The 26,171-nt window shown below is 42.3% G+C and overlaps 1 protein-coding gene and 1 long non-coding RNA gene across 3 annotated transcripts; one reads left to right on the forward strand and one right to left on the reverse strand.

The window, feature by feature from the left end:
• Positions 1–132: 132 nt before the first annotated feature.
• On the reverse strand, positions 133–19,566 carry LOC143864337 (uncharacterized). Of its 2 annotated transcripts, XR_013241137.1 has the most exons (7): positions 18,148–19,566; positions 12,440–12,472; positions 12,022–12,169; positions 9,492–9,999; positions 9,313–9,413; positions 9,084–9,194; positions 133–505 (listed from the first exon to the last, which is right to left on the reverse strand). It is a non-coding gene; the product is annotated as an uncharacterized LOC143864337 (long non-coding RNA). The 2 variants fall into 2 exon arrangements; XR_013241138.1 differs by lacking the exons at positions 12,022–12,169; positions 12,440–12,472.
• Positions 19,567–22,896: 3,330 nt separating this feature from the next.
• Positions 22,897–25,057, forward strand: LOC143870049 (uncharacterized). The gene is made up of 2 exons (XM_077376560.1): positions 22,897–23,641; positions 24,045–25,057. Exons 1-2 carry the CDS (start codon positions 22,897–22,899, stop codon positions 25,055–25,057), a joined length of 1,758 nt encoding a protein of 585 aa, XP_077232675.1.
• The last annotated feature ends 1,114 nt before the right edge of the window (positions 25,058–26,171 follow it).

Below are 26,171 nucleotides of genomic sequence, written 5' to 3' on the forward strand. Positions count from 1 at the left end.
ATATATATATATATATTTAAATTCCCTTTATCAAAATATTGGGATATAACTTGTAATATGGCATTCAAACAATCTCACACTACAATCCATCATATTGGGATACAACCTGTAATATGGCATTCCAACCTCCTCACACTACAATGGCATTGAATCTTACACTACTATGGGATACAAACAACCTGTAATACATGTAATATGGGATACAATTTTAAAACTTGTAATACATGTAATACATGTAATACAAAATCAATTCTCATTTCCAATTTTACAATATAAAAAAGTCTCAGTTCCCTAAGAAAGAGTGAAGCACTAGAAAAAGCAAAAAGAAAAAAGAAAAAAGAAAAAAACCATCTCCACTGCGTTCTCTTCCGCTAACGAATTCAACCCCTATCTTGGAGGCATCACTTTGATGCAGCCGTTATTCCGATCGATCGAGAAAAGACCATCCTCATGTTCATTGGCAATGCCCACAATGTCTACGGGGCTTGAAGTACCAAAGGTTTACCTGTTCAATGGGCTTTGTTAGACTTAAAGAATCCTAACGCTAACAACGGAAAGGTAAACTGAACATACACAAAAATAGAAAGACCTGCAGAATCAATGAATGATTTATTGGTAACTCTGAAATATATCAATTGCATTTCAAAGTATAATGCAGAGAAAGGGGTAAGATGCAACCAATAAAAAAAATTACAAATGTTCCTAATAATAACACCTTCTTATATTATAAAGTTCTTGTTACCCTCTACAGTGGAGATGGACAAAGAAATCCAATGGCTTTGGGTGACTTTTAGCTTAATTGAAATTGGTTAATTTAGAGGAATATTATCAGACATTGAAGGTCCCTCTAATTAAAAAACTGAATAGGATTGGTTCAAGTTATCTTTTTAGCATGCTAGAAAGTTGGGAAATTTTATAAGTGGGATTTGGTAGTGTCCATCGCAGAAGGCATTTCACGAATGGCCTGTTGCATCTGAGAGCAGCCACCTAATGAATAAAGACAAAATCTGCTGAAAAGTGAGCCTACGTGGCTGCTCTCAGATGCAACAGGCCATCCATGAAATGCCTTCTGCGATACACTCTAGCAAATCCCTTAATAAATATTTTCCTTTCCAAACTTTTCCAGAAAATTCCTGCAAATCCAAACAGGGCCAAAGTAGTCAAAAAATAATACAAAACATGCCCCTTTACTTTGGGATAAAAGTATAATGTGAAATGGTCAGAACTCATGAGTATAGATCACGCACATTTATTGGTTTTGTCTCTCGGCCACAAACCATTTTGCATAAGATCCAATTAACAAGAAAATGGAAGAGAACCAAACTGGACCAAATCTCCGAACCAGAGAACCAATTAACAAGGAAATGGAAGTAAAAGAAGTAAAAGGATTGGGAATTCTAGACCGCAGCTACAGTAATTAATTATCACAACATCCATCCATATAAAAAGAATACCTCGAGCGAGATTTTCCTACAATTTAATACCTGTGGTTTCTGTTAGACCGAAAATTGGTAACAGGTACAGCAGTGACGTAAGAGCTGAGCTGGATAACCAAAGGAGCTGAGTCCTGTGGGACCGGAGTGAACGAGTAGTGAAGTGGCTAGAAGCGCGTCCTGCTATGAGGGCTGAGTCCTGCACAAGTCAAGCGAGGTCAGAAGACCAACCCGAGTTTTACTCCGGATAGGCCCTTCGACACTCAAGTCAGTATGAGCAGGAGTGAAGGGGAGAAGTCTTAAGAGTTTTGGGTGGAGAGGGGGTTTTTCACATTACCCGTTTTTCGTATTACCAGTTGGTTTGAGCTTTGAAACCCTATTTATAGGGGAAAACCTGGTGAGGTGTCCAAAACAGGTGTCTTGGACAGGTGGCGGCCTGTGAGAGGCTGGAGTTCACCTACTCCAGGACAGGTGGCGGCCTGTGAGAGGCTGGAGCTCACCTACTCTTGGACAGGTGGCGGCCTGTGAGAGGCTGGAGCTCACCTACTCTGGGACAGGTGGCGGCCTGTGAGAGGCTGGAGTTCACCTACTCTGGGACAGGTGGCGGCCTGTTAGAGGCTGGAGTTTTTACACCCCATCAGTTGCCCCCCAGTTTTCCAAGTCATTGAGGGACTTGGGAAAGTGTGATCAATCGTTTCTCTGGATGGGTAGGCGTTGTTTGGAAGTGAATCGGGGAATTCAGTCTGGAGGTCCAGTACGGAGTCCGGCTGGAATTGGTCTGGGAGTCCAGTCCGGAGTCCGGAGTTCGGAGTCCGGAGTACGGCTTCCACCGGACTGATTTTGACGTTTTGTAGGACGCGTCGTATTCAATCCGGAGTTCGGAGTCCGGAGTACGGCTTCCACCGGACTGATTTTGACGTTTTGTAGGACGCGTCGTATTCAGTCCGGAGTTCGGAGTACGGAGTTCGGAGTCCGGAGTACCGCTTCCACCGGACTGATTTTGACGTTTTGTAGGACGCGTAGTATTCAGTCCGGAGTTCGAAGTACGGAGTCTGGAGTCCGGAGCACGGCTTCCACCGGACTGATTTTGACGTTTTGTAGGACGCGTCGTATTCAGTCCGGAGTTCGGAGTACGGAGTTCAGAGTACGGAGTCCGGAGTACGGCTTCCACCAGACTGATTTTGATGTTTTGTAGGACGCGTCGTATTCAGTCCGGAGTTCGGAGTACGGAGTTCGGAGTCCGGAGTACGGCTTCCACCGGACTGATTTTGACGTTTTGTAGGACGCGTCGTATTCAGTCCGGAGTCCGGAGTACGGCTTCCACCGGACTGATTTTGACGTTTTGTAGGACGCGTCGTATTCAGTCCAGAGTTCGGAGTCCGGAGTACGGCTTCCACCGGACTGATTTTGACGTTTGTAGGACGCGTCGTATTCAGTCCGGAGTTCGGAGTACGGAGTTCGGAGTCCGGAGTACGGCTACCGGACTGATTTTGACGTTTTGTAGGACGCATCGTATTCAGTCCGGAGTTCGGAGTACGGAGTTCAGAGTTCGGAGTCTGGAGTCCGGAGTTCGGAGTCCGGAGTACGGCTTCCACCGGACTGATTTTGACGTTTTGTAGGACGCGTCGTATTCAGTCCGGAGTTCGGAGTACGGAGTTCGGAGTACGGAGTTCGGAGTCCGGAGTACGGCTTCCACCGGACTGATTTTGACGTTTTGTAGGACGCGTCGGATTCAGTCCGGAGTTCGGAGTACGGAGTTCGGAGTCCGGAGTACGGCTTCCACCGGACTGATTTTGACGTTTTGTAGGACGCGTCGTATTCAGTCCGGAGTTCGGAGTCCGGAGTACGGCTTCCACCGGACTGATTTTGACATTTTGTAGGACGCGTCGTATTCAGTCCGGAGTTCGGAGTACGGAGTTCGGAGTCCGGAGTACGGCTTCCACCGGACTGATTTTGACGTTTTGTAGGACGCGTCGTATTCAATCCGGAGTTCGGAGTACGGAGTTCGGAGTCCGGAGTACGGCTTCCACCGGACTGATTTTGACGTTTTGTAGGACGCGTCGTATTCAGTCCGGAGTTCGGAGTACGGAGTTCAGAGTCCGGAGTACGGCTTCCACCGGACTGATTTTGACGTTTTGTAGGACGCGTCGTATTCAGTCAGGAGTTCGGAGTACGGAGTTCGGAGTCCGGAGTACGGCTTCCACCGGACTGATTTTGACATTTTGTAGGACGCGTCGTATTCAGTCCGGAGTTCGGAGTACGGCTTCCACAGGACTGATTTTTGTCGTCTTGCGCCCAGTCAGGTTCGGACCGAACTGCTTTTTATCGTTTTGCTGAGACGCGATATATCCAGTCCGGCTGGGGCCGGACTGATTTTTGTCGTGTTGCGCCCAATCCAGTTCGGACCGGACTGATTTTTGTCGTTTTGCTGAAACTCGTTATATCCAGTCCGGCTGGGGCCGGACTGATTTTTGTCGTGTTGCGCCCAGTCCGATTCGGACCGGACTGTTTTTTGTCGTTTTGCTGAAACGCGTTATATCCAGTCCGGCTGGGGCCGGACTGAATTTTGTCCTGTAGCGAGACGCGTCATATCCAGTTCGGCTTGAGATGAACTGAATTTTGTGCTGTAGCGAGACGCGTCATATCCAGTTCGGCCTGGGATGAACTGAATTTTGTCCTGTAGCGAGACGCGTCATATCCAGTTCGGCCTGGGATGAACTGAATTTTGTCCTGTAGCGAGACGCGTCATATCCAGTTCGGCTTGAGATGAACTGAATTTTGTCTTGTAGCGAATCACACCGAGTCCTGGTCGGGGTGAGATGAACTGAATTTTGTCCTGTAGCGCTTTGCGCTATATCCAGTTCGGCTTGAGATGTTCTGAACGGCTTAGGATGACCAAGTTTTATTGAACTTGGGTTTCCGGGCAGCGAGTACCCTAGTTTTAGCGAACTGGGTTTCCGAGCAGCGAGTACCCTAGTTTTAGCGAACTGGGTTTCCAAGTAGCGAGTACCCTAGTTTTAGCGAACTGGGTTTCCAAGTAGCGAGTACCCTAGTTTTAGCGAACTGGGTTTCCAAGTAGCGAGCACCCGAGTTTTAGTGAACTGGGTTTCCAGAGTACCCGAGTTTTAGTGAACTAGGTTTCCAAGCGGCGTTGGTTTTTGCATCCGGGCTGGTTCCGGACCAGGAGTGAGCTCCCGATCTTTGCGGAGACGAGCCGTGGCGATCCAAGCAGCGAGTACCCAGTTTTAGCGAACTGGGTTTCCAGAGTACCCGAGTTTTATGAACTGGGTTCCAAAGAGTACCCAAGTTTTATGAACTGGGTTTCCAAAGAGTACCCAAGTTTTATGAACTGGGTTTCCAAAGAGTACCCAAGTTTTATGAACTGGATTTCTAGAGAGTACCCAAGTTTTATGAACTGGGTTTCCAGATACAAGAGGGAGACTGAGTCTGCAAAAAGATTATATTATTCATATTAACATAAATTTAATTTACAAAATTACCTTTCATGCAGGACGATTTGACTTAGTGAGTTGGTGCTGAGTGCTGCTGCTGAGAGAGGAGCCGATTAGAGCGACTTTCTCACTATCTTCTGGGCATAGTGGGATGGGGATGAGGTCTTCAACGGGTTGAGTCCCCATGAGTTCGTCCCTGACATCGAGTAGTTCGATAGGCAGTGATTCCACTGTATTTTTGCCTTTGAGTGCCATCGCATAGCACTCCCTGGATTGGGGTTGATCTCCTCGAATTTCTCCCACGCCGTTGGGGGTTATGAACTTCATCTTTTGGTGATAAGCCGAAGCCACTGCGCGAATCAGGTTCTGGCCAGGCCGTCCTAGGATAGCATTATAGGCCGAAGTGGCCCTTACTACCAGGAAGTTGACCATAGCGAACGCCTGGCAGGGTGGCTCTCCGACAAGGACTGGGAGCTCAATCTGCCCCTCTACTTTCACAACCTCTCCGGAGAAGCCAAACAGATCTGAGCTTGCCGGCTTCAGGCGGTCGTCACCTATCATCATCTTCTGAAAGGCGTGATAGTATAAGATATCCGCCGAACTCCCATTGTCGACCAGGATTTTCTTCAGCTCCCAGTTGGCGACGAGAATAGTTAAGACCAGGGCGTCGTCGTGAGGCAGTATGAGGTTGTCCAGATCTGTGTCTGAAAAGGAGATCTCATTCTCCGTCTTCGACTTTTTACTGCATGTGTGCACGGCGTTGACTCGTCGTGCATATGATTTTCGAGCAGCAGACGATGTGCCCCCAGCGGTGGGTCCGCCCATAATTGTGCCAATGACTCCCCTTAGCTGGGATCGGTGCACTTCTGGTTGTGGACTGGATGGAGGGGGAGATTGGTTCTTCGCAGGGGGTGGCTGCGACCGTCGAGGGCTGCGGCCCTGCGGACTCTTCTCTCTGCTCTCCGGTCTGTGGCCGTCACTGCGAACGTACTTTTTCATGTAGCCCCGGCCAATTAGCTGCTCGATTTCTTCCTTGAGCTGCCAACATTCGTCTGTGTCGTGACCGTGGTCCCTGTGGAATCGACAGTACTTTGATTGGTCCCTCTTATTTCCCTTGGAGATCATTCTGGTTGGCCACCTCACGAACTCTTCACTACTGATAGCGGCCAGTATGTGTCTCCGGGAGGTGTTGAGAGGGGTGAAGTTATCTTCCCTCCTCTGCGGGGACTTCTCTCTTCTGGGGGCCATGAGGTCTGCCAGTGAGTGCGGATTTTGTCGAGCTACAGCCCGACGGAAATCATTAGACCTGGCACCCGCGAGGAGCGCATTCATAGCTGCTGAGGGATCTAGATTTGGCACCTGAAGTGCCTCCCTGTTGAAGCGGCGGACGAATACTTTCAGGGGCTCATTGTCGTCCTGCCGCAAGGCCATCAGGGATGCTGTTGTTTTCCTCGGCCTGCGGCTACTCATGAAGTGACGGACCAGATCCTCTCCGAAATCATCGAAGTTATTGACAGAGTTCGATTTCATTCTGGAATACCAGTCTCTTGCCGCACCAGTTAGCGTTATTGGAAACGCTCTGCAAATGAAGCCGTCGGAGGCGCCGTGGAGGAGCATCATTGTTCTGAATGTCTCCAAATGGTCGACGGGGTCAGTGGTCCCGTCATACTGCGGAACAGCGGGCATTTTAAACCCTCTGGGTGCTGGGGCACCCAGGACATCATCAGTGAACGGCGTTCTGCTTGAGAACGCCCTGGAGGCGGGCCGGCTCTGATCCTTCGCCAGCTCCTCTATCCGGTGGTCCATTTCCTGCATTCTCTGTAGGAGCGGATCCGTTCTATGTTCCAAGGACCTGATTCTTCCCACAGATTGGCTCGCCGCGGAGCCGGACTAGCTCTCCGGACTCCTACGACGAGGCCGGGACTTCACTGGTGGTGCACGATCTTCATGAGCTCGGCGCCTTTGTGCGGAGGGGGACCGCGACCTTTGACGACGGTGAGGTTCTGCTTGGGCATGCCTCACTGTGGGGTGATGGACTTGTCTGGTGGAGTGGTGAGTTCGATCCTCATCATGGCGTGATGACTCTCCCCTATGGATGTTTGTCCTTTCTTGGACAGATTGTGGAGCTTCTGGAGGAGGTTGGGGAGGAGTCTGAAGTAGTTGTTGGTACTGCCCAACGAGAGCCGTCATTTGTTGAAAAAGAGCTTGAACTTGCTCCGGAGTGGGCAGGGGATTCAGGTGTTCTGAGCGAGCAGGGCTCTGCTCGGCTGTAGCAGAAGCTGCTACTACCAGCGAGGCAATTCGCTCGCTCCGGGTCCTGCGGGGCAGCACGGTTTGGGTAGTCCGTGAAGTAGGTATCCGCGCACTCTTGCTCCCTGCCATTTTTTGTGAGATGTCTGAGAACGGCTTTTAGTTCTGAGGTCCCACGGATGGCGCCAATCTGTTAGACCGAAAATCGGTAACATGTACAGCAGTGACGTAAGAGCTGAGCTGGATAACCAAAGGAGCTGAGTCCTGTGGGACCGGAGTGAACGAGTAGTGAAGTGGCTAGAAGCGCGTCCTGCTATGAGGGCTGAGTCCTGCACAAGTCAAGCGAGGTCAGAAGACCAACCCGGGTTTTACTCCGGACAGGCCCTTCGACACTCAAGTCAGTATGAGTAGGAGTGAAGGGCAGAAGTCTTAAGAGTTTTGGGTGGAGAGGGGTTTTTTCGCATTACCCGTTTTTCGTATTACCCGTTGGTTTGAGCTTTGAACCCCTATTTATAGGGGAAAACCTGGTGAGGTGTCCAGGACAGGTGGCGGCCTGTGAGAGGCTGGAGTTCACCTACTCCAAGACAGGTGGCGGCCTGTGAGAGGCTGGAGCTCACCTACTCTGGGACAGGTGGCGGCCTGTGAGAGGCTGGAGCTCACCTACTCTGGGACAGGTGGCGGCCTGTGAGAGGCTGGAGCTCACCTACTCTGGGACAGGTGGTGGCCTGTGAGAGGCTGGAGTTCACCTACTCTGGGACAGGTGGCGGCCTGTTAGAGGCTGGAGTTTTTACACCCCATCAGTTTCTTTTTTTTTGTACAAAAAGCTATGAAATCAGATTTTTTTTGAACTAGAGTTACGAGAAACAAATATAGAAGGAATTTCTAAGAATCACATTTGCCATTGAGTTGCCCATACCTTATTAGCAGATATAAAAAAGGAATTAGTGTTGCTTTTCTTAGAGTACAAACATCTGATAATAGCCTTGAATAAGAGGCATTTGTTTTCTTTCATGACACATTTCTCACTTGTGAGTAAACCCAAGAGAACTATGTAAAATATATACAGGAGAATCTTCTTATAGATAGCAAATTAGCAAGGATAAAACTATAAAAACAAAATCAGGTTTTTTGCTAAAACCGTATCCATCTCTAATTCTCCATGAGTCGCCAATGAGGAAAAACCCCAAAAAGGCTTGGTTTGGGACTTGCAATCGGTTCTCAAAGTCCAAAAGGCTTGGTTTGGTACTCCAAATTTGTTCTCAAAATCCAAAAGGGAAAAGGCCTTCTACTTCTATTAGGTTTTAAAAATCCAAAATAAACAGAGATGAGAGAGAGAAAGCATACACAGAATGAATGAAAACCGCCCGCCGGAAAACAACATGAAAGGAAATAATGGGGGATCGAGATTGAGAGACTGAGAGGGAGGGAGAGATGGAGAGATATGACAAAATAGTAAGATATTCAAATCATGAAGAACGATTGTTTTGGAAACAAAACCCTAAAAGATAGGGCGTTGTTATCTTGGAAACTCAGGATTCTGCTTTGGAATGAAAAGGGCAATGTAATTAAAAGAAAGACATTTGTCCCTTTACTAAAATTGAGAAATTGAAAGAGGGCAAAGGGTATTATTGGAAATATGGCACCTATATTAAAAGGGATGCTACAGATCATTGGGGGGGTCCACGGCCCCCCTCACGCTATACGTGGTTCTGCCCCTGCATGTATCTACATATAGTAGTGTTGAAATCATTTCCCTATTGGTTATAAAAGAAACCCATCAAACCACAAGTTCTTCCTACAGATTCTTCCTATTTAATACCATAAGTTAGCGGAATATTATGAACATATGTTCTATTTAGATTGTATCTATTAAATAAGCCATTATTTTGCAAGATAAAATAAATTATATATTTCTAACAATAGAGAATATTAGACAAACAGATGGTACCTAGATTCTCCAACGTAGAAGCCATTCATTGGATTGGAGCCCTCCAGATATCCTTGATTAGGTGGTCTTATCCAAATTCCTCATATTCCCAATGACATGAGATTCATCAATCTATTCAACATACAAAGCACATTAGGTCAATATTAAAACTATAGAAATGATATAGCACTTGACACCACACGAGATTCATCTATCTATTCAACATAAAAGCATGTGTATGGAGATTTACATCATTCTTTCGATTGAAGCCCTTCTGATCTCCTTGATTAGGTGGTGGGGGATAAATGCGCCGCTGATCCAAACTCCTCATATTCATGGCATGAAATCAAACTATCCAACAGAGAAAGCATATTAATTAGATCAATATTAAAACTAGAGAAATCATATAGCACTTGACACCACACCAACCTTAATTCATGAATAATTCTTCAAAAATATAGGGAAAAACCCCTCCTTACTGGGTTGATCATGGCTGGATTTTGGTTTTGAAACCCCCCGAAATGTGGCTGACCCGACGGTGAAAAACCTCGAAATTGTGGCAACTATATATTGTTGTTGCTCTAGATGCGGCTGGAACTCTCTCTGCAATCTCCCATATCACCACAGGTCCACAAGCCTTTTCTTTAAATGTTTGGATTCAAAGGAAAGTGTACTCATGAGCAAATATCTTCATATGGATTCTTCCAACTTCCATGACTATTCCATCATGTCATGGTCTTTATCCTTAGTGGATGAGATGCTCCCTACGCATTACACCCTAATTTTTTTTTCTTAAATAAGAATAAGAATTCTCTAGTGCTTTAAAGTACTTCTATGATGAGATGGCCAAGCGATTTGTGCTCCTACCGCGTCTCCCATACATGTGAAGAATTCAGCGAGGCCTGGGTGCCTATTGCTTTTTCTTTTCAATTTCCATCTTTAAAAGCATTTAGAAGAATATATTAAGTACGGTCTTCAGAAATATTTCATCTATCAGAAAGAGTCTTACAGTCTAACACTTCAAAAGACAGAAATTTTCATTAAAATGATCCAATAAAATCAGCTACTTGAGCATTAAGTATCTAATAGAAAAGCAGGGAAATGGATTACTACTGTCATGCAGAATTGATATAGCCGAATAAGATGATTCAACAAAAGCATGTACTTTGAGATGGATTACTTCTGCTATATAGTGTGTGTGTGTGTGTGTGTACTAGTGGGACACCCGTGCGATGCACGGATGCAAGTAATTTTAGATCTAAAAGAAACTAAAAGAAAATTAAAGAGATAGGTTAGCAAAATAAACAACAGAATTGTGGTGGGGAACAAAATAAAGAAAAACATGAAGGAGAAAATTTAGCTATGGTGACAATAGAGAAGATTTAGCTTATCTTGCAAGAGCAAGATTGGGGATGTGAAAAAAAAAAACGAAATAAAAAAGGCATTCAAGAAACCACAGTAAATCCCCCAATGTGCAAACAAAGATTAACTTATGTATTTTCTTAGAGATAGAGGAAAATGTTGGTATTTCGTACAGTAGGGATATATTTATTGGATATTGCAAGCCCATGAAAAAATTAAGCACTAGCAAACACATAGCAGGATAACTTATCAACACTTCGGTAACAATGAAACACATTGAAATGTCTCAGTTACAAAGAGGACCATCCGTGTGATGCACGACTTGCAAGTTATTCAAGATTAAAAAGAGAATGAAAGACGAAAGTTGATTAAAAAACAGTATAGATGAGTGGAGGGATGCTATGAGTTTAACACTCGTTGACTTTGGTAGGGTCATGTTACATGTAAAAGGAAGATAAAGAGCAAAACAGATTTCTACCATTCCAATAGGTTAAATTGATAATGGAGAAAACAAATGGGTGGGGCAATGTCATGACTTTTACACTTAGCCAGGGTCATTGAAGAGGGAGATAAAGATAGAAACCGATTTCTACTGCTAAATAAGTTAAATACAACAATTTATCAAGATTAGGAAGAAAAGGGAGTGTCAATAAACCCACATTGATTTTAATCAACCAAATTGGTTATATATGAGTGTATGAAAATTTTGACGTACAATTCATATCAAAACCGGTACATGTGAACCCCTATATCACAGAATAGGATAAGACCATCATAAAAAATTAAAGACCAATTTTGTTGAGAATTGACTTTACATCTATTTGACCTGTTGAGTCCAACAGTTGCTTATAAGGCTCCTGATAGATTAGCAAAATGATGTACATCTAATCGACTCAGAACGACGCAGTCGAGTACTTGGATGACACAGCTTAGTACTCAGTTGACGTGATCATGTTAACTCGAAAGAGTCAATGGAGTTTTGATTGTATTTGTAGGCCAAAATACTCACTTGGACAAGACCAGGGTAAAAGGCAGTCGACTCAGGGAAGTCCACGATGACGCAGGGGAGTTTCGAAACAATGGATGAAGCATATGCAGACATCTTTGTTCATATACATACATACAAAAATATATGTATTAGTGCGCCGATTTAGGGCTCTTCTTGTGGAAATGCAGGGGATTTAGGGTGATTTGAAGTGTGGAATTAGGTTTAAGAAGAAAAGTAAGGAATAGAGATCTCAAATGGTATGCAATGATGCCATCTCAGGAAATAAAGACAATGGTGTGCAATTATGGTTGTAAATTTATCTAGCATTGCAAAAATGCCTTCCACCTGTTAGAAAAAAATAGCCAATCAAATATCACTCATGAAAGGCACATGAAGACATTGTCATGATTCTATTCGCACATTAAGACTCTACTTGTTCCACTCCATAAGAAGGCTAATTAGAATTGTGAAATGCAACTTGATTCTAAAAAATAATCTACCAAGGAATTAGAAGTTGAGATAATTAGCAAGCATATTTATATCGGCATTGCAGAGTTTATTAACTTGCCAATCTGCAAGAATGAATTACATGAAGAATAAAGTCTTTACCACATATATGATCAAGGACTTCACCCCTTGCTTTGTAGAAAGTGGCTAACTAGGGGGATAGTCATTGTAGCTCACACAAGGACATGTATGTGTAATCAAGATTGTTGATCATCTATAGACCATCAATGTGAGGAAAATGACAGCTCATCTGTAACATAAAGTACTAAAACAATCATCAACTTATCTTTTCTAAGGCCCTATTTGTTGTAGATTCTAAGAATCAATCTTGAGTCGAAAACTGATTTTTGGATTCAAAATTGATTCGTAGAATCTAAAACAAACAATGCCCAAGAATAACCCCAAGGCGAGGTTTGATGGATTAAGAGGCTAGTCTCATCCAATATGTTAAACAAAGACATGACAAGCTAAAATATCAATAAAATATTAATTAAGACCGAGGATGATGCTTGCTACTTACAACAATACGAATGGTGATGGAGACTGCATATCTCTGGATATCAAACAAATCAAATGGACAATGGTAAGCTAGTGGTTAAAATGAAAGAAAGATTATGAGACATTTTGAATATGATAACATGAACAGATAGAATACCACAGTGTAGATTTTCGTCCTTTGGGAATTCAACACCTTTTGTTGTTTATCTTAATGAATATAACTGATTTGGTTCTTCATAGGTGCTAGAATCACTAATTCGATTGGCTCCCAAATGGCATGCTTTATAGGGATAACAACAAGAGGGTGAAAGAGAACTAACCATGTTCTTACCCCAATTCTTGATCCCAGAGCAGCAGTAAAACAATGAGAAAGAAGATCAACCTATTGGGAGAAAATGGTGAGAAAAGATTTGCAGATGATAAGACACATCCAGAAGACAAAAATCATGATATTCGTTTGAAAAATAACAACCCATGAAAATCCCAACAGAAACCCCATAAAAGTTTCAAAATCACCCATGATAATTCCAAGAAAAACCTAAATTATTATATAAAAATAGTTCCCACATTCTACCATTAAAAATACCCCATGATAATAAGAAGAAAAAAACCCAATTCCATTGGTTCGAAAAATAAAACTCATTGATAATCCCTAAAAAAACCCCATATTGACATGAAACAACAGATGATAAACCCCAAACTAAAAGGTGAAAAAATAATCAAAATATTAAATGCATTAGAAGATACCCTAGCTAGACTGAATAAAATCGAACAATGACTTTAAACTATATATATACCCTAAAAATCAAACTAAATGCATTAAAATAAAGCCCTCACAACTAAGAATGGAACATTTATCAAGCCCTCACAACTAAGAAATGCTCATACCCAACCAGATCTCAAATCTTTTCTCTTGCTGGAACATTTTTTCTCTTGAAACCCTGAACAACTAAAAAATGCTCATACCCAGCCAGATCTCAAATGAGTGTGAATTTATCACTGCCCAAAACTTCGAACCAAAAACTGAAATATATTATCTCATCATCCACTCTACTATCATCTTCCTCTTACATTTTTTTTGAAATTGAGAGAGAAATGAATGCAACACAGACGATACAAAGACCAAAACATAGATCAAATACCAAGGATCAAAGACATCAACGAACAACTAAGTATTAAGAAAATAGAAAGCAAATAGAAATCCGAAAGGGGATCTGTGAACCACATAAACAAATGACAAAATAAGAGTGGAATTAGAAAGGAAGAATGAGAGGGATGTTACCTATTTCCTTGTCTTCTTCTTGTTGGAAGGAAGGACGATGATTAAACCCTTCGCACTGATCCTTATACTCGTTGTGGCTCAGATTAAAGTGATTTTTGATGAAGCGAACTCGGTTTGGGGGTATTTCCAGAAAAAAATGGGGTCTGATGGAGGTGGAATGGTTTGATCCCTGACTTTGGGAGATGGGGTTTGTGGCTAGTGGTGGTGGAGAGGCACGGAGATAGAGGTGGTGGTGGAGGCTGTGTGTTTTGGGGGTTACAAAACCTCTTCTTCTTCCTTCAAACCCTAAAAACCCTTGCCAACCTCTACTTCATAAAGCCCTAAAAATGAAAAAAATAGGTGAAACGAAATAGGGAGTCTCGAGGATTTCGATTTGGAGGGGAAAAAGGGTCTTTCTAGGGTTTCAATTTCAAAGGGTCTGTGGGAAAATAAAAATGGCGAGGGTGTGAAAACAGGATCGACTTTTGATCGACTTTAATCTTTATTTGATTAAAGTCGTTCAATTAATATCGTCGGTGGTTATCACTTCACCGACAGCTATCTAACGTCGGTATTTCCCAATGCAATTATCAAATTGATTGCCGACGTTTTATTCACAAAACGTTCGTGAATACATATATGAGTGACGTTCAGTAAACGTCGGTAAATATATACGGGCATCTTTTTGGGCGCGAGAAGTTAGTAGCGCAGAAATAACCCTTCATGGTCGTTTTGTTTATGAACGCTGGTGCATATATAGTTTTAGGGACGTTTTTTGTAGACACCGGTAGGAGAACATCGGCAATAACCTTTTTTCTTGTAGTGATTACTTCACCCAAATGATATGGGCATGATCTGAGTCGTTCCATTGAGGACATCTGGCCCGTTGATGACTTATAGTGTGAAAATTACTCGGTACGAATATTTTTTTGAAATGGACTAGGTACGAATATTCTAAACCATTTAATTCTTGACCTTGAATATAAGTCATTGAAAATTTAATTAGGGCCCATCTAGATACCTCATATTTTGTATTTGGATTTGGAATTGAGTTTTGAATACAAAATGAATAGATCCGCCAGCTCATGTTGAGGGAGCCAGAAAGTGAAGGGGTATTTCCTACTGGACGGGAGAGGATGAGCAAAGAGGGTGAAAGAAACTGCCGGATCTCTAGATTTCCAATTATTTATTTTCACAGCATATTTGGAAATCTGAATTTTTCCACCGTCAGTCACTGAATTGGAAATCCAAAAATTTGATTCGGATCCAATTCACATTGCAAAAGGTGCTGCAAATGTGAGAAATCCAAATCAAAATCTTCTCGGCATCCAAACGAGCTCTTAGGGAATATTTGGCACCCATGAAAAAAGGGTCCATGGAATATTAGGGGAGACAGTTGAGGAATTGGAACGGGGGCATTCAAACGGCCCCTTAGGGAATATTTGGCACCCATGAAAAAAAAGTCAATGGAATATTTGAGGGGCCAGTTGAGGAATTTGGTGGGGTGGGGGGAGGGGTGTTAATTGTGTGTTTTTTACTGTTTTAAGGGATTTCCCATGCTCTCTCCACTCCTATCCTCTCAAATCTCTCTCCACTCCCTTCTGCCCTTCATTCTCAGCTCCTCTCTCAGAATTGGACCCACGAATATTCCATGCAAGAAATTTTCATGGCTGCCAAACATCCCCTTGGTATTTTTCAAGTGAAATGGCATCTGTACTCTCTGACTTTAATAAGAGTAACCCTTTATTTTTGGGTGATGATATTTTCACCCCCCTGCAGTACTTGCACACCCCCCTCATAACGTGATTTGTCATAAAGTTGCCCACTTTTCACTTCAAATCAGGTTATATGCGATTGCGAGAGGGCGGGGGGGGGGGGGGGGGGGGGGTGTGTGTGTGTGGGTGGGAAATATCATCTCCCTTTTTCTTTCTTTTTTCTTTTTTTTAATGTTGTTCTAATCTCTACTACATAGAGGAATGCTAAACTTAAGGACACCCTTGTGAAACCTAGCTCAATGGTCCCTCATGAGGTCCACACCAGTCAACCGTATTTAAAGCTGCAGAGAAAAAAATGCAAAAACTACGCCACTCAACCGCATTTAAAGCTGCATAGAAAAAGTGAAGGAAAAATTAATGCGGTTGAGTGGCATGGATCCAATGGGATATCCTTGTGACTGGTTTTTTGCAAGAGCATCCTTCAATTTAGCATTCCTCATATACAAGCGAAAGCCCCTCCTACTTTAAAGGGTTTAATTAAAATCAATTTGCTAAGTTTGGTGATAGAGGGTTGTACCTACCCATTCTTTCACTTCCTAATAAAATCCTAAACTATCTTGTAAAGTGCTAGTATATAATTTGATGTTGAACAAATCAGGTAGAAAATGCAATATTATGAGCCATGGTTGTTAAGCTCTTTCTCGAAGCTACTTTTTCAGCCCAACCGGTGCAACCTGGGTGTGAACCGATCCGAATGCCGACTATAAGTCTAACCCAATGTTGTTGACCCCTCCTCGATCGAATGATCCTAGCATGTTGATCAATCAAAAGCCTCATTTTAGGGTTCCAACAAACAAAGCTAAACTTTTCTTGAGATTGGGCCTTGCGCTCAACTGGTTAAGGCTTTTTATTCAACCTTGAGGTCGGAGGTTCAATCCCAGGTTACTGTGGACCCCGATCCCGAGGACGGTGGGCGAGGGACACGAGATCCCACGCCGATCCTCTAAGATCTCCAAAATGTGAAGGAGAGCTCTACCAAGGAACTCTCGAAATGATGCCACTCACAGCATGGGTGGCGATATAAATGAGATACCTCTCGATTCAAGGACTAGCCCAGAACCAAGATGTACCTATAACAAAAGAAGAGTCGCCATCCAAGGAAGTAGGCCCTGGATCCCATGAAATACTATGTTGCAATGGATAACCAGAGATACAAAGGTCTGTGCCTGATGATGAATGGGGAAGGTGTTAAGCGCCCCAAATTCGACCAAGTGCAAGCACCTGGTCTCTTATGCCATTTTTAATTAATTTTGAAGAGTTTTGGGCTAAAATCATGTGAAATGGGAACGAGTACCCCCGAAGAAACGTCTATCTAAGCATGCATGACCCGGGAATGGGCAAAAGAAAATAAACATCAAAATCCTAACTCACCGGATCTACTCCCAACCCATCACATCTAGGAAAGCAATAACATCCGCATGCACAGCTACAGCTAAGCAAGTAATAGCAGATATGATAAGTAGAAAAGCAATAAATATCTACAGCTAAGCATATGATCATGATAAGTAAGCAAATAAATGTCACAGCTAAGCATGTAAATAAGCATGTGAAACTAAACGCACAAGGAATAAGAAAGCTGAAAGTAAACACACAAGGAACCAAAGACAAACACACGATAAGCTAAAAGATGCGAGGAAAGAAAGGAATCAGAAAATAGACGGTATGCGCAAACTCAAAATGCCAGGGAAAAGAAAATTGGACATACGATAGACTCAGGGAGCGATTCTAAAGGAATCGAGCTCAGTGATCCTGATCCGCTAAAGATCGGACAAGTCTCGCGATCGTCATAGCCTATCGTTGGGCTCATCGAGGACAATCCCTGTAAAGGGGCCACGCTACGTCGTCGCCTATCCCAAAACCCGATAAAACGTTGGAAAACCGATAAAACCGGCAAACCACAATCAAAATCGGAAATGAAATGAAAAGAAGGCTCCGAGTGACCTGGCAATCACCATCCTTGCCCATTTTGATTTTTGTATTTTTGGGAAAAGCTTGAAAGATATTTTTAGATGCTGAAATGATTTTTTTTGAAGGGTTTAAATGATTTTATTGAAAAGTTTGACTGAACTTGGGACGAAAATCCCAAGCTGCCTACGTACCCTGTGGAAAGGGCTCAAGCCAACGTAGTTCGAAACAGCATTTCGAAATACGCTTTGAGTGTTTTTTTATGTTTTTTGGATTTTTGTTATTTGATTTTTATGTACTTTTATCCCTTTTGATCGAAAGGGGGTTTTGGCTCAAGAGGTTGCCGTCTGTCATCGCCTTAACCCGACAATGTGTTCCCAAAATCGATGGGATCCCGAAACTCGAAAAATGGCCTTCACCATATACAATGGTAATCCAAGCCAAAATGAACAACAAATCTATTAACTACAACCTTGAGATCAGATTACAGAAAAGCCAATGATTGTAGGAGCTGGATTTTAACATGGGAAGAAAATGCACTCAAAGAAACTTGCAACACAACAACCAAATTTCACTTCCTTAGACAATCAAGACATAAAGCTTGATGTAAAATGTAAATTTGAGAGAATCTAGGAAAAAGAGTAAATCTAACTCACAAAACCCATTAGAATTTTGATGGCATGAAGAAACATAGATCGCTAGTAATAACAACAAAATGCAAATCCCACTCCATGATAATAGGCATGGTTCCGACTCAAACATGTATTGAAAGAAAATAGTATAGATTACCTGAATTTATTAGATACCCTTAAATGAATCGCTGCCCGAGTTATTCTTTGATGACCTTATGCTGGTTTGTTGAGAATAGGCAGATCTTCCTTTCCTTCTCCAGCATTCTCCTCTCCGAAACAATGATGAACCCCTTTCAGACCCTCTTCTAATCATGCATTGGGCTCTCAAACGAGAATCAGATAATCCAACTTGTGTTATCACTTTCCAATACTATGCCGAAAAATGGATTTTCAGAGAGTGAGAGACAAGAATTGAAATCGTCGGAATAAATGGTAATCACTGGAAATTGAGGCAAAAATGAGGATGGGGTCAAATCTGGATGGAGGTGGTAGGGGCCCTTAGTTTTCTTCTTCTTCCCTAAGCAGACATCTATCTACAAACCCAAACTAAATGAAGTCCTATGATGATATGAAGTTGATGTGGCCGGAGGTGTTGGTGGGTTAATTTGATCATGGGGAAGAGTAATGGAGGTGATGGGGGTTTCAAAAATAAAAAAGAAGAGGAGGTCAGATGAGTAATGAGTTTGATGGAAATGATCGGAGGGAGCCGGAGATGGTGGGTTAAGTTGATGGTGGAGAAGAGCAACAGAGGTAATGGGGAGTTGAGGATGATTAAAATGGGTTTGGTGGAGGGTCACAGGTTAGAAAGTAGTGGAAATGGTGTAATGAAATGGGTTTATATGGAGGAGGGATTGTAGTAACGATTGTGGAAATATCGGGCTTGGATCTGCAGAGGGAAGGGTGGCCGGATTCCGGCCGATGTCACCGGAGAAGATGAAGTGGGTTTATAGATGGTGGCTGAGGGAAGAGGGTTTGGTGGTGGAAGGGTTGGGTGGTAGGAACCGGTGGAATGGGGTCGGAAAAGGGGTTGGCCGGGATGGTGGACGGAGGTAGAAGAAGATGGTCGGATGTCGGATCGAAGGTAGGGTGGTCGGAACCGGCCGGATTTGTAGAGATGATGGTGGTGCCAATGGTGGCTGACCTCCAAACTCACAAATCTCCCCTCTCTCTCTCTCTCTCTCTCTCTCTCTCTCTCTTTGTCTCTCTGTCTCTCTCTCTCTCTCTGGATTTTCTCTCTGGTTTTTTAGAGGAAAAGGAAAAAGGGTTTAATGGTGGTTGAAATGTAGGATGATGGTGATGGTGGAGTTGAGGATGGTGGTGGTGGATGACGGTGGTGATGGAGATGATGGCCGGCCGGCCGGCGGGAATGAGGGTAGAGATGGTGAGATAGAAGAGGGTTTAGGCGAAATGGGGTTATGGTAGTCGGTGGCAGCTGGTGGTCGGAGAAGATGGACGGAGGTGGTGTTCGATGGAGGTGGGAAGATGGCGATGGTGGCAGCAAACCGTCCCTTTTTCCTTCCTTGCTCTCTTGGTTTCTCTCCTCCCCTCTCTCCCTCTGCTGTTGTTCTCCTCTTAGAAAATGGGGCTCTCCTCCCTACCCACAAGACTCTCTTTTTTTTTATAGCTAGGGTTGAAACCCTCCTCTAATCTCAGCCATCCATTCCCCTTTTTGATGAATTGGATCATCCCCACCCTTGTAGAAAAACCTAGAACTTTAGGCATGCTCCTCAATCACTACCCTACACCTAGTCCCCTTTTGATCCTATGGTCCTTGCTTATTGCTTGTAGAGGAAGCAATAAAATGTTCCAAAAAAGCCCTCTTGTAAATAGGAAATGATATATTCTGCCCCCCCTTCTCTCTCATGGGCAGCCCCCGTCTAATGTATTCTATTTTATTATTTTGTAACTAAAGGGGTGGTTTGGGCAAAGGGGAAGGGACAAAATTTATCATTACTTATCCTTTGCAATGATTTAAGCACAATTATATTTTAATAATCGCACTAACTCTTCTGTCCTTCTTCCTTAATTAGCTTGCGAGGGCTATCTTGGGAAATGTGATAACCCCTTAATAGCTCTTTAAACACTACGACAGGGCGAGTTAGCGTAAAAATCAAAATATGGTACGTGAATAAACACTAAAACTCAAGAGACCCAATGGAGTGCCAATACCAAAACCAGGGGTCCTTTGCAATTTATTTTTATTTTTTTTGGGAGGATCAGTATGGGGATTGAGGCCTTGAAAAGTTTCACAAGACTAACCACAAATGGACCTCTTAGGTCTATCAATCACTCGGGACTCAGCTTCTCCGGAATTTTGAGATTTTGCTTAATTTTGGGAATTTGCTCGATCTCAGGATCTTATTCGACTTCAGAACTTTATTCGATTTTGAGGGTTTTAGGGTCCGGTCAAAATGGGGTGTCTACACTTACCTACTTAAAAAAGCTAAACTTTTCTTTTCTTTTTTCTTGCCTTATTTCTGATAAACGAGATGATCATTCAGGATGGGACCAAGATCATGGGTGATCTTGACAATGATCTGCCTCTATGTAGGGAATTCTTTTACGATATTTTTCCTCGGAAAATGAGTTTTCACATGTTTGGTAAACTCATTTTTCTTGATTTTTTTTCCCAAAGTCAAATGAATTAATTGTTTTTCAAGGAAACTGCAAGATTACTAGATCCCGGATTTTTTCCATAGAATGTTTTTTCATGAAAAATATTATATTTCATCATTTTTTCCCTAGATCCAAACATCCCCCTAAGGGTGCATTTGGATTGCTGGAATCAAATGCTATAATCAGCGTCATATTCTAATTCTCCCTGATTCTGATTTTTGGTTCAAAAATAGAAACAAAATCAAGCAGCAGAAATGATAGCTTGGCTTAATTAGAGAGGGGGAAATGATAGAACATGTTTCCTACACCTAGAGGTAGTATTTTGATTCAACTCTGAACCTGATAAAATTTTTAATTAGAATTTTTTAAATTAAAACTTTTGGTTTACATTTTTCATTCCATTTTCAGGAGAATCAGAATAGGATGCCAATTCTGATTCTTGATTCCAACAATCCAAATGGTTTCCATAGTCTCATGCACCTTTTTAGTTATTTTTTGTTTTATTATACCACTTTGCCTACCCCAAGAATAATCCCCCTCTTCCATTACCTTCCACGTGACAAGATGTTACGCTCCTAATCAGCCGTAACACAAGCAAACAAACGGAAAATAGAAAAAGAGATTGGGAAAGGTTGATTCGAGGCAACCAGACCTCCTAGTGGTTCAAATCGAGAGGAACAAGAACTCTCCAAGAAACATAAGTCTCTTTGCTAGAAATTTCTCTTTTTTTTTCATTTCATTAGATTGCTATTACATAAATACAAGCAAGAGAGATTGCCACATCACAAGCACACTTACCCACTAACAAGACACCTCATAAATACTAACTCCCACTACCTTACAACACATAGCTATATAACTAACACCCAAAAACACACATCCATCCACTAACTAACCCCATTTACACACATCACAAGACGACAATTCCATTTTAATGTCATGTATAAGGTGTCCAGATGTTGACAATGCCTTCTCTATTGACATAAATATCCTTGTGTTTCTTGCATTTTATTTTAACTTTTCTACTGTTTTATCTTGTGAGAGGTAAAGGAACCTAACATTAGGTGAGGGACATTTTCATACATTAGAGCCCTTCATTCAGAGCTATCGGACCTTAGGATAGGAATCCGATGGACACGGTTCAGTTGTGCCCAATTCTTGCCCTTTAACTCTGGGAACCTTTGGATCCATTAGGTCCAATGACATCGTAATAAACTAATAATGGTCAAGCTTATATTGAAGGTTCAGAAACTTCCGTTTTGATAATGACACCCCTTCTCGACTAATTAGTGTGTTCTCGGTTTCTGTCGTGAATGCACATGACGCTCCCACACTAGTCAAGTAAACGTCGTCGGGCCCCACTTAAAGCAAAAGGCCTAACGTGAGACATGGCAACCTAAGTAAACGTCGTGGGGCCGCACTTAAAGTAAAAGGCCTAACGTCAGACATGGCAACCTAAGTAAACGTCGTGGGGCCCACTTAAAGTAAAATTTCTTTGATATCCTAAATCATGAAAACGTGGACGGGCCCCACTTAAAGTAAAAGGCCTAACGTGAGACATGCTAACCTAAATCATGAAAACGTAGAGGGGATGCCGTGAACCAATGGGATAATCATAGCCGTCCATTTGATGGGCTTTAAATGTTTGGTAGAAAATGAAAATTTATTAATGACCAAGATTAATGTTTGGTAGAAAATGAAAAATTATTAATGACCAAAATGAAAAATCTAGCACTTTAGGAAACGAAACCGATCGACTAGCTTTGCTTGCCTTCAAACATGAAATAACCCATGACCCTAATGGGCTTTTGACCTCATGGAACAATTCTCTCCATTTCTGCCAATGGCTGGGAGTCACATGCGGTCGTCGCCATCTTCAAAGGGTCATTGCCTTGAAACTTGGCGATCAAGGCTTGGTCGGACCCATGTCCCCTCACATAGCAAATCTCACCTTCCTCCATAAAATCAAACTCGGAAACAATGGATTCTACTGCCAACTCCCCCCAGACATGAGTCGTCTATTCCGTTTGCGTCATATCAATCTGAGCCTCAATTCATATGAAGGAGAAATACCAGCCAATCTGACTGCCCATTGCCCAAAACTCACGTCCATGAATTTAAGTTACAATAATTTTGTTGGGGGAGTTCCCTACAAGTTCCACTACTCGTTCTCTCATCTCTCATCTATTTAGATCTAGGATATAATAGTTTGGAAGGAAGCATCCCGTATGAGCTCGGACGACTAACCAGTTTAGATTTCCTTGAACTCAGTGTAAATAATTTGTCAGGTATGATACCTCAACCAATTTACAATCTCTCGTCTATTTCTAGTCTCTCACTGGCAGAAAATCAGTTGCATGGAAGCCTTCCACCCGACATGGGCCTCTCTCTCCCTAATTTACAATGGCTTCTCATGGATGTGAATCTATTCACAGGACCCATTCCAGTCTCTTTATGTAATGCATCACGACTTTCAATCCTTATGTTTTCTAATAATAGCTTTAGTGGGTTCTTACCTATGAATTTGGGAAGCCTTCAAGACCTCTATGCTCTTAGCATCGGAGGTAATCAGCTAGGAAGCAGAGGCAAATCTAACGACATGATTTTTCTCACTTCTTTAACCAATTGTTCTGATCTACATTACCTATCACTGGACTGCAATTACTTAAGTGGTTCACTGCCCGGCTATATAGCTAATCTCTCAACTCAACTGACATACCTGACATTAGGAAGAAACCAGATATTTGGGAGCATCCCATCAGGTATTGAAAATCTGGTAGGTTTAACAGCACTGGGCGTGGAGAGGAATTTTCTCACAGGTATTATTCCTGTTGGACTTGGAAAGCTTAACAAGCTGCAAGCATTGGCCTTGCACACAAATGGATTGTACGGCCAAATTCCATCTTCCCTTGGCAACATAACTCGTTTGTTTGCACTCGATTTATCCGAGAATAAATTACAAGGTGGCATTCCAGCAAGTCCTGGAAATTGTGGATACTTAGAAGAATTGTTCCTTCATCGAAATAGCCTCAGTGGTACTATACCCATACAAATTCTTCAGCTTTCCTCTCTATCAAAATACCTTGAGGTATCCTTTAACTCTTTCACAGGATCCCTTGCTTCAGAAGTAGGAAACTTAAAACCAGTGTTTAAAAATGCGGTTTTGACGCAGAACGCGGCCAAGAAAAATCCTTGTTGACTCGGCGCGGACGCGGCCAAGAACGCGGTTAACACGGTTGACAAGGTCATAACTCGGGAGAGTCAAAGGAGTTTATTGACTCTGTAAGGCAAAACGCGGAACGCGGATGTGGTGAAACGCGGAATGCGGCCGAGGTAAAAAGGAGTCGACTCGGGCGAGTTCCTTGCCGAGTCAAGGAATTTTTAAACACTGCTTAAAACAACTTGGGGAAATAAACATTTCTTATAACAGTTTATCAGGTGAGATTCCGAACACGTTAGGCAATTGTCTTAGTTTGGAATACCTATACATGGATCATAACCTCTTTCAAGGAACCATTCCGTCATCATTGGGCAGTTTAAAAGGTATTCGAGAGCTAGATCTTTCACACAATAACTTGTCCGGAAAGATTCCAGAATACTTGGAAAAGTTCCACTTCCTCGAGTATCTAAATCTGTCTTTTAATGATCTTGAGGGAGAAGTACCAAAGGAAGGGATTTTTAGAAAAGCAAGTGCCATTTCAGCTTATGGAAACAACAAGCTTTGTGGAGGTATCCTAGAACTACAGTTGCCAGCATGCCCTGTCCACGTTTATAACAAACGTGGAAAATCTCATTCTCTACGAGTAATAATTTCAATAGTCAGTGTGATTTTATTCTTTATTATGCTATCTTGTTTCTTTGCTCCCTTCTATTGGAAAAGAAAGTTGAGAAAGAATCCTTTTGTTTCGATGCCTTTGGAGGATCTATGTTTAAAGCTTTCTTATGCGGAGCTCCTAAGAGCAACTAATGGGTTCTTATTGGAAAATTTGATTGGTGCTGGAAGTTATGGTTCTGTTTATAAAGGATATTTAGACCACAATGAAACGGCTATTGCAGTGAAGGTACTCAACCTTCAACAACACGGGGCTACTAAGAGCTTCAACGCCGAATGTGAAGCCTTGAGAAACATTCGGCATCGAAATCTCATTAGGATCTTAACTTCTTGCTCAAGTATTGATTACCGAGGCAATGATTTTAAAGCTTTGGTTTTTGAGTACATGCCTAATGGGAGTTTAGAGATGTGGTTGCATCAAAGTGGCGATGTGCAACATCCGTTGATGAACTTGACCCTTATTCAAAGGCTAAATGTCGCCATTGATGTGAAACAGCAATTAGTCACTCAGAGACTTGTAATATTCCAAAGGCGTACTTTCAAAATTTCGTCACACATGCAAGACTTAAAAGCAAATCAAATAAGACAGATGGACGGCAAAATGCCTGAATTTACATAAATTTATGGGTGTCAATACCAATTTACATAAATTTATGGGTGTCAATACCTCATTAGGGCTAAAGTAGCAACTTTGGGTCAATTCTTCGGAGGAATTCAATCTCCAATCTCCATTATACACGTGGGTGATGATGATGACACCCATTTTGAGCTTCCATTTTTGGATAAACGATGGTCTAAAACTTGTACAAGTACATTAATCTAACCGAGCATTAATTGTCAACTTTCACTTAATTTTTGCTTTAGGGCTCATTAATTATTCTTACTGTAATTCATAAGGATTTGATAGCATTTGACAGGCTCTGTTTCCCAATTTAGGTTCCAAAATAATTGAATGGCTATCCATAAAGATAATTCCAGTTAGGTCACGTTTGGATACCAGCAATATTTAGATTTGGATTTAATTGATATTTTGAACCAGTTACGACAGTGCAAAAAATTTCGATTTTCAAATCTTTTCTGCGAGACATTATTTGAAATTCAACGTTTGTGGCAACTTCCTTCACCATCGCTGCTCTTCGACGTTGCTCCGGCAACAGCGAGACATCCCTTCCTCTCTCTCTCTCTCTCTCTCTGAAAATATAATCATGAAGATGATTGATGTGTTTTGTATCCAAAACTCAAATCCAAATCAAAACACAAATGCATGAGGTATCCAAATGGTTATACGATTCGTAACTTTCAAGAAATGCCAGCATGGAGTTTTTGGTCTCGGACGCGGTGTGCCGTGTTGGGGTACTTGGGGGAACCTCTTTGAAATGAAATTACGAAAATACCCCAGCTCTGTTTATTCAATTTTTTGGTAATTACGTTTAGAAATCAGACTATCAGACCATAAACAAGAAACATTGCTGATAAATAAAGAAATCACTTGGACCTAGTAATCACTATAGGGCGATATGACTGATAGAACTTGATATTATTGGATTTATTTTGTTTACTGATCAATTCATCATGAGCTGACTTCAACCCGAATGAAGTGAACCGACTAACCAGGTTACATAGATTCTAACTATCAATGTTCGGATTTTTTTACTAACAGTCGCCCTAGGAACCGTGAGGCGGGTAGTCTAGCTCATGGGAGTATGACTAGAGCCGAGCTATAATTTTTTGAA

The sequence above is a fragment of the Tasmannia lanceolata genome, unplaced genomic scaffold (assembly GCF_043159265.1).
Source record: "Tasmannia lanceolata isolate RefF3 unplaced genomic scaffold, GAP_Taslan_0.1 ptg000003l, whole genome shotgun sequence".
NCBI lineage: Eukaryota > Viridiplantae > Streptophyta > Magnoliopsida > Canellales > Winteraceae > Tasmannia > Tasmannia lanceolata.

Coding starts and splice junctions, on each gene's coding strand:
- LOC143870049 (XM_077376560.1), top strand. CDS start 22,897: ATGATACCTCAACCAATTTACAATCTCTCGTCTATTTCTAGTCTCTCA. Junction 23,642..24,044: donor TCATCGAAATAGCCTCAGTG/GTACTATACCCA, acceptor ACAGTTTATCAG/GTGAGATTCCGAACACGTTA.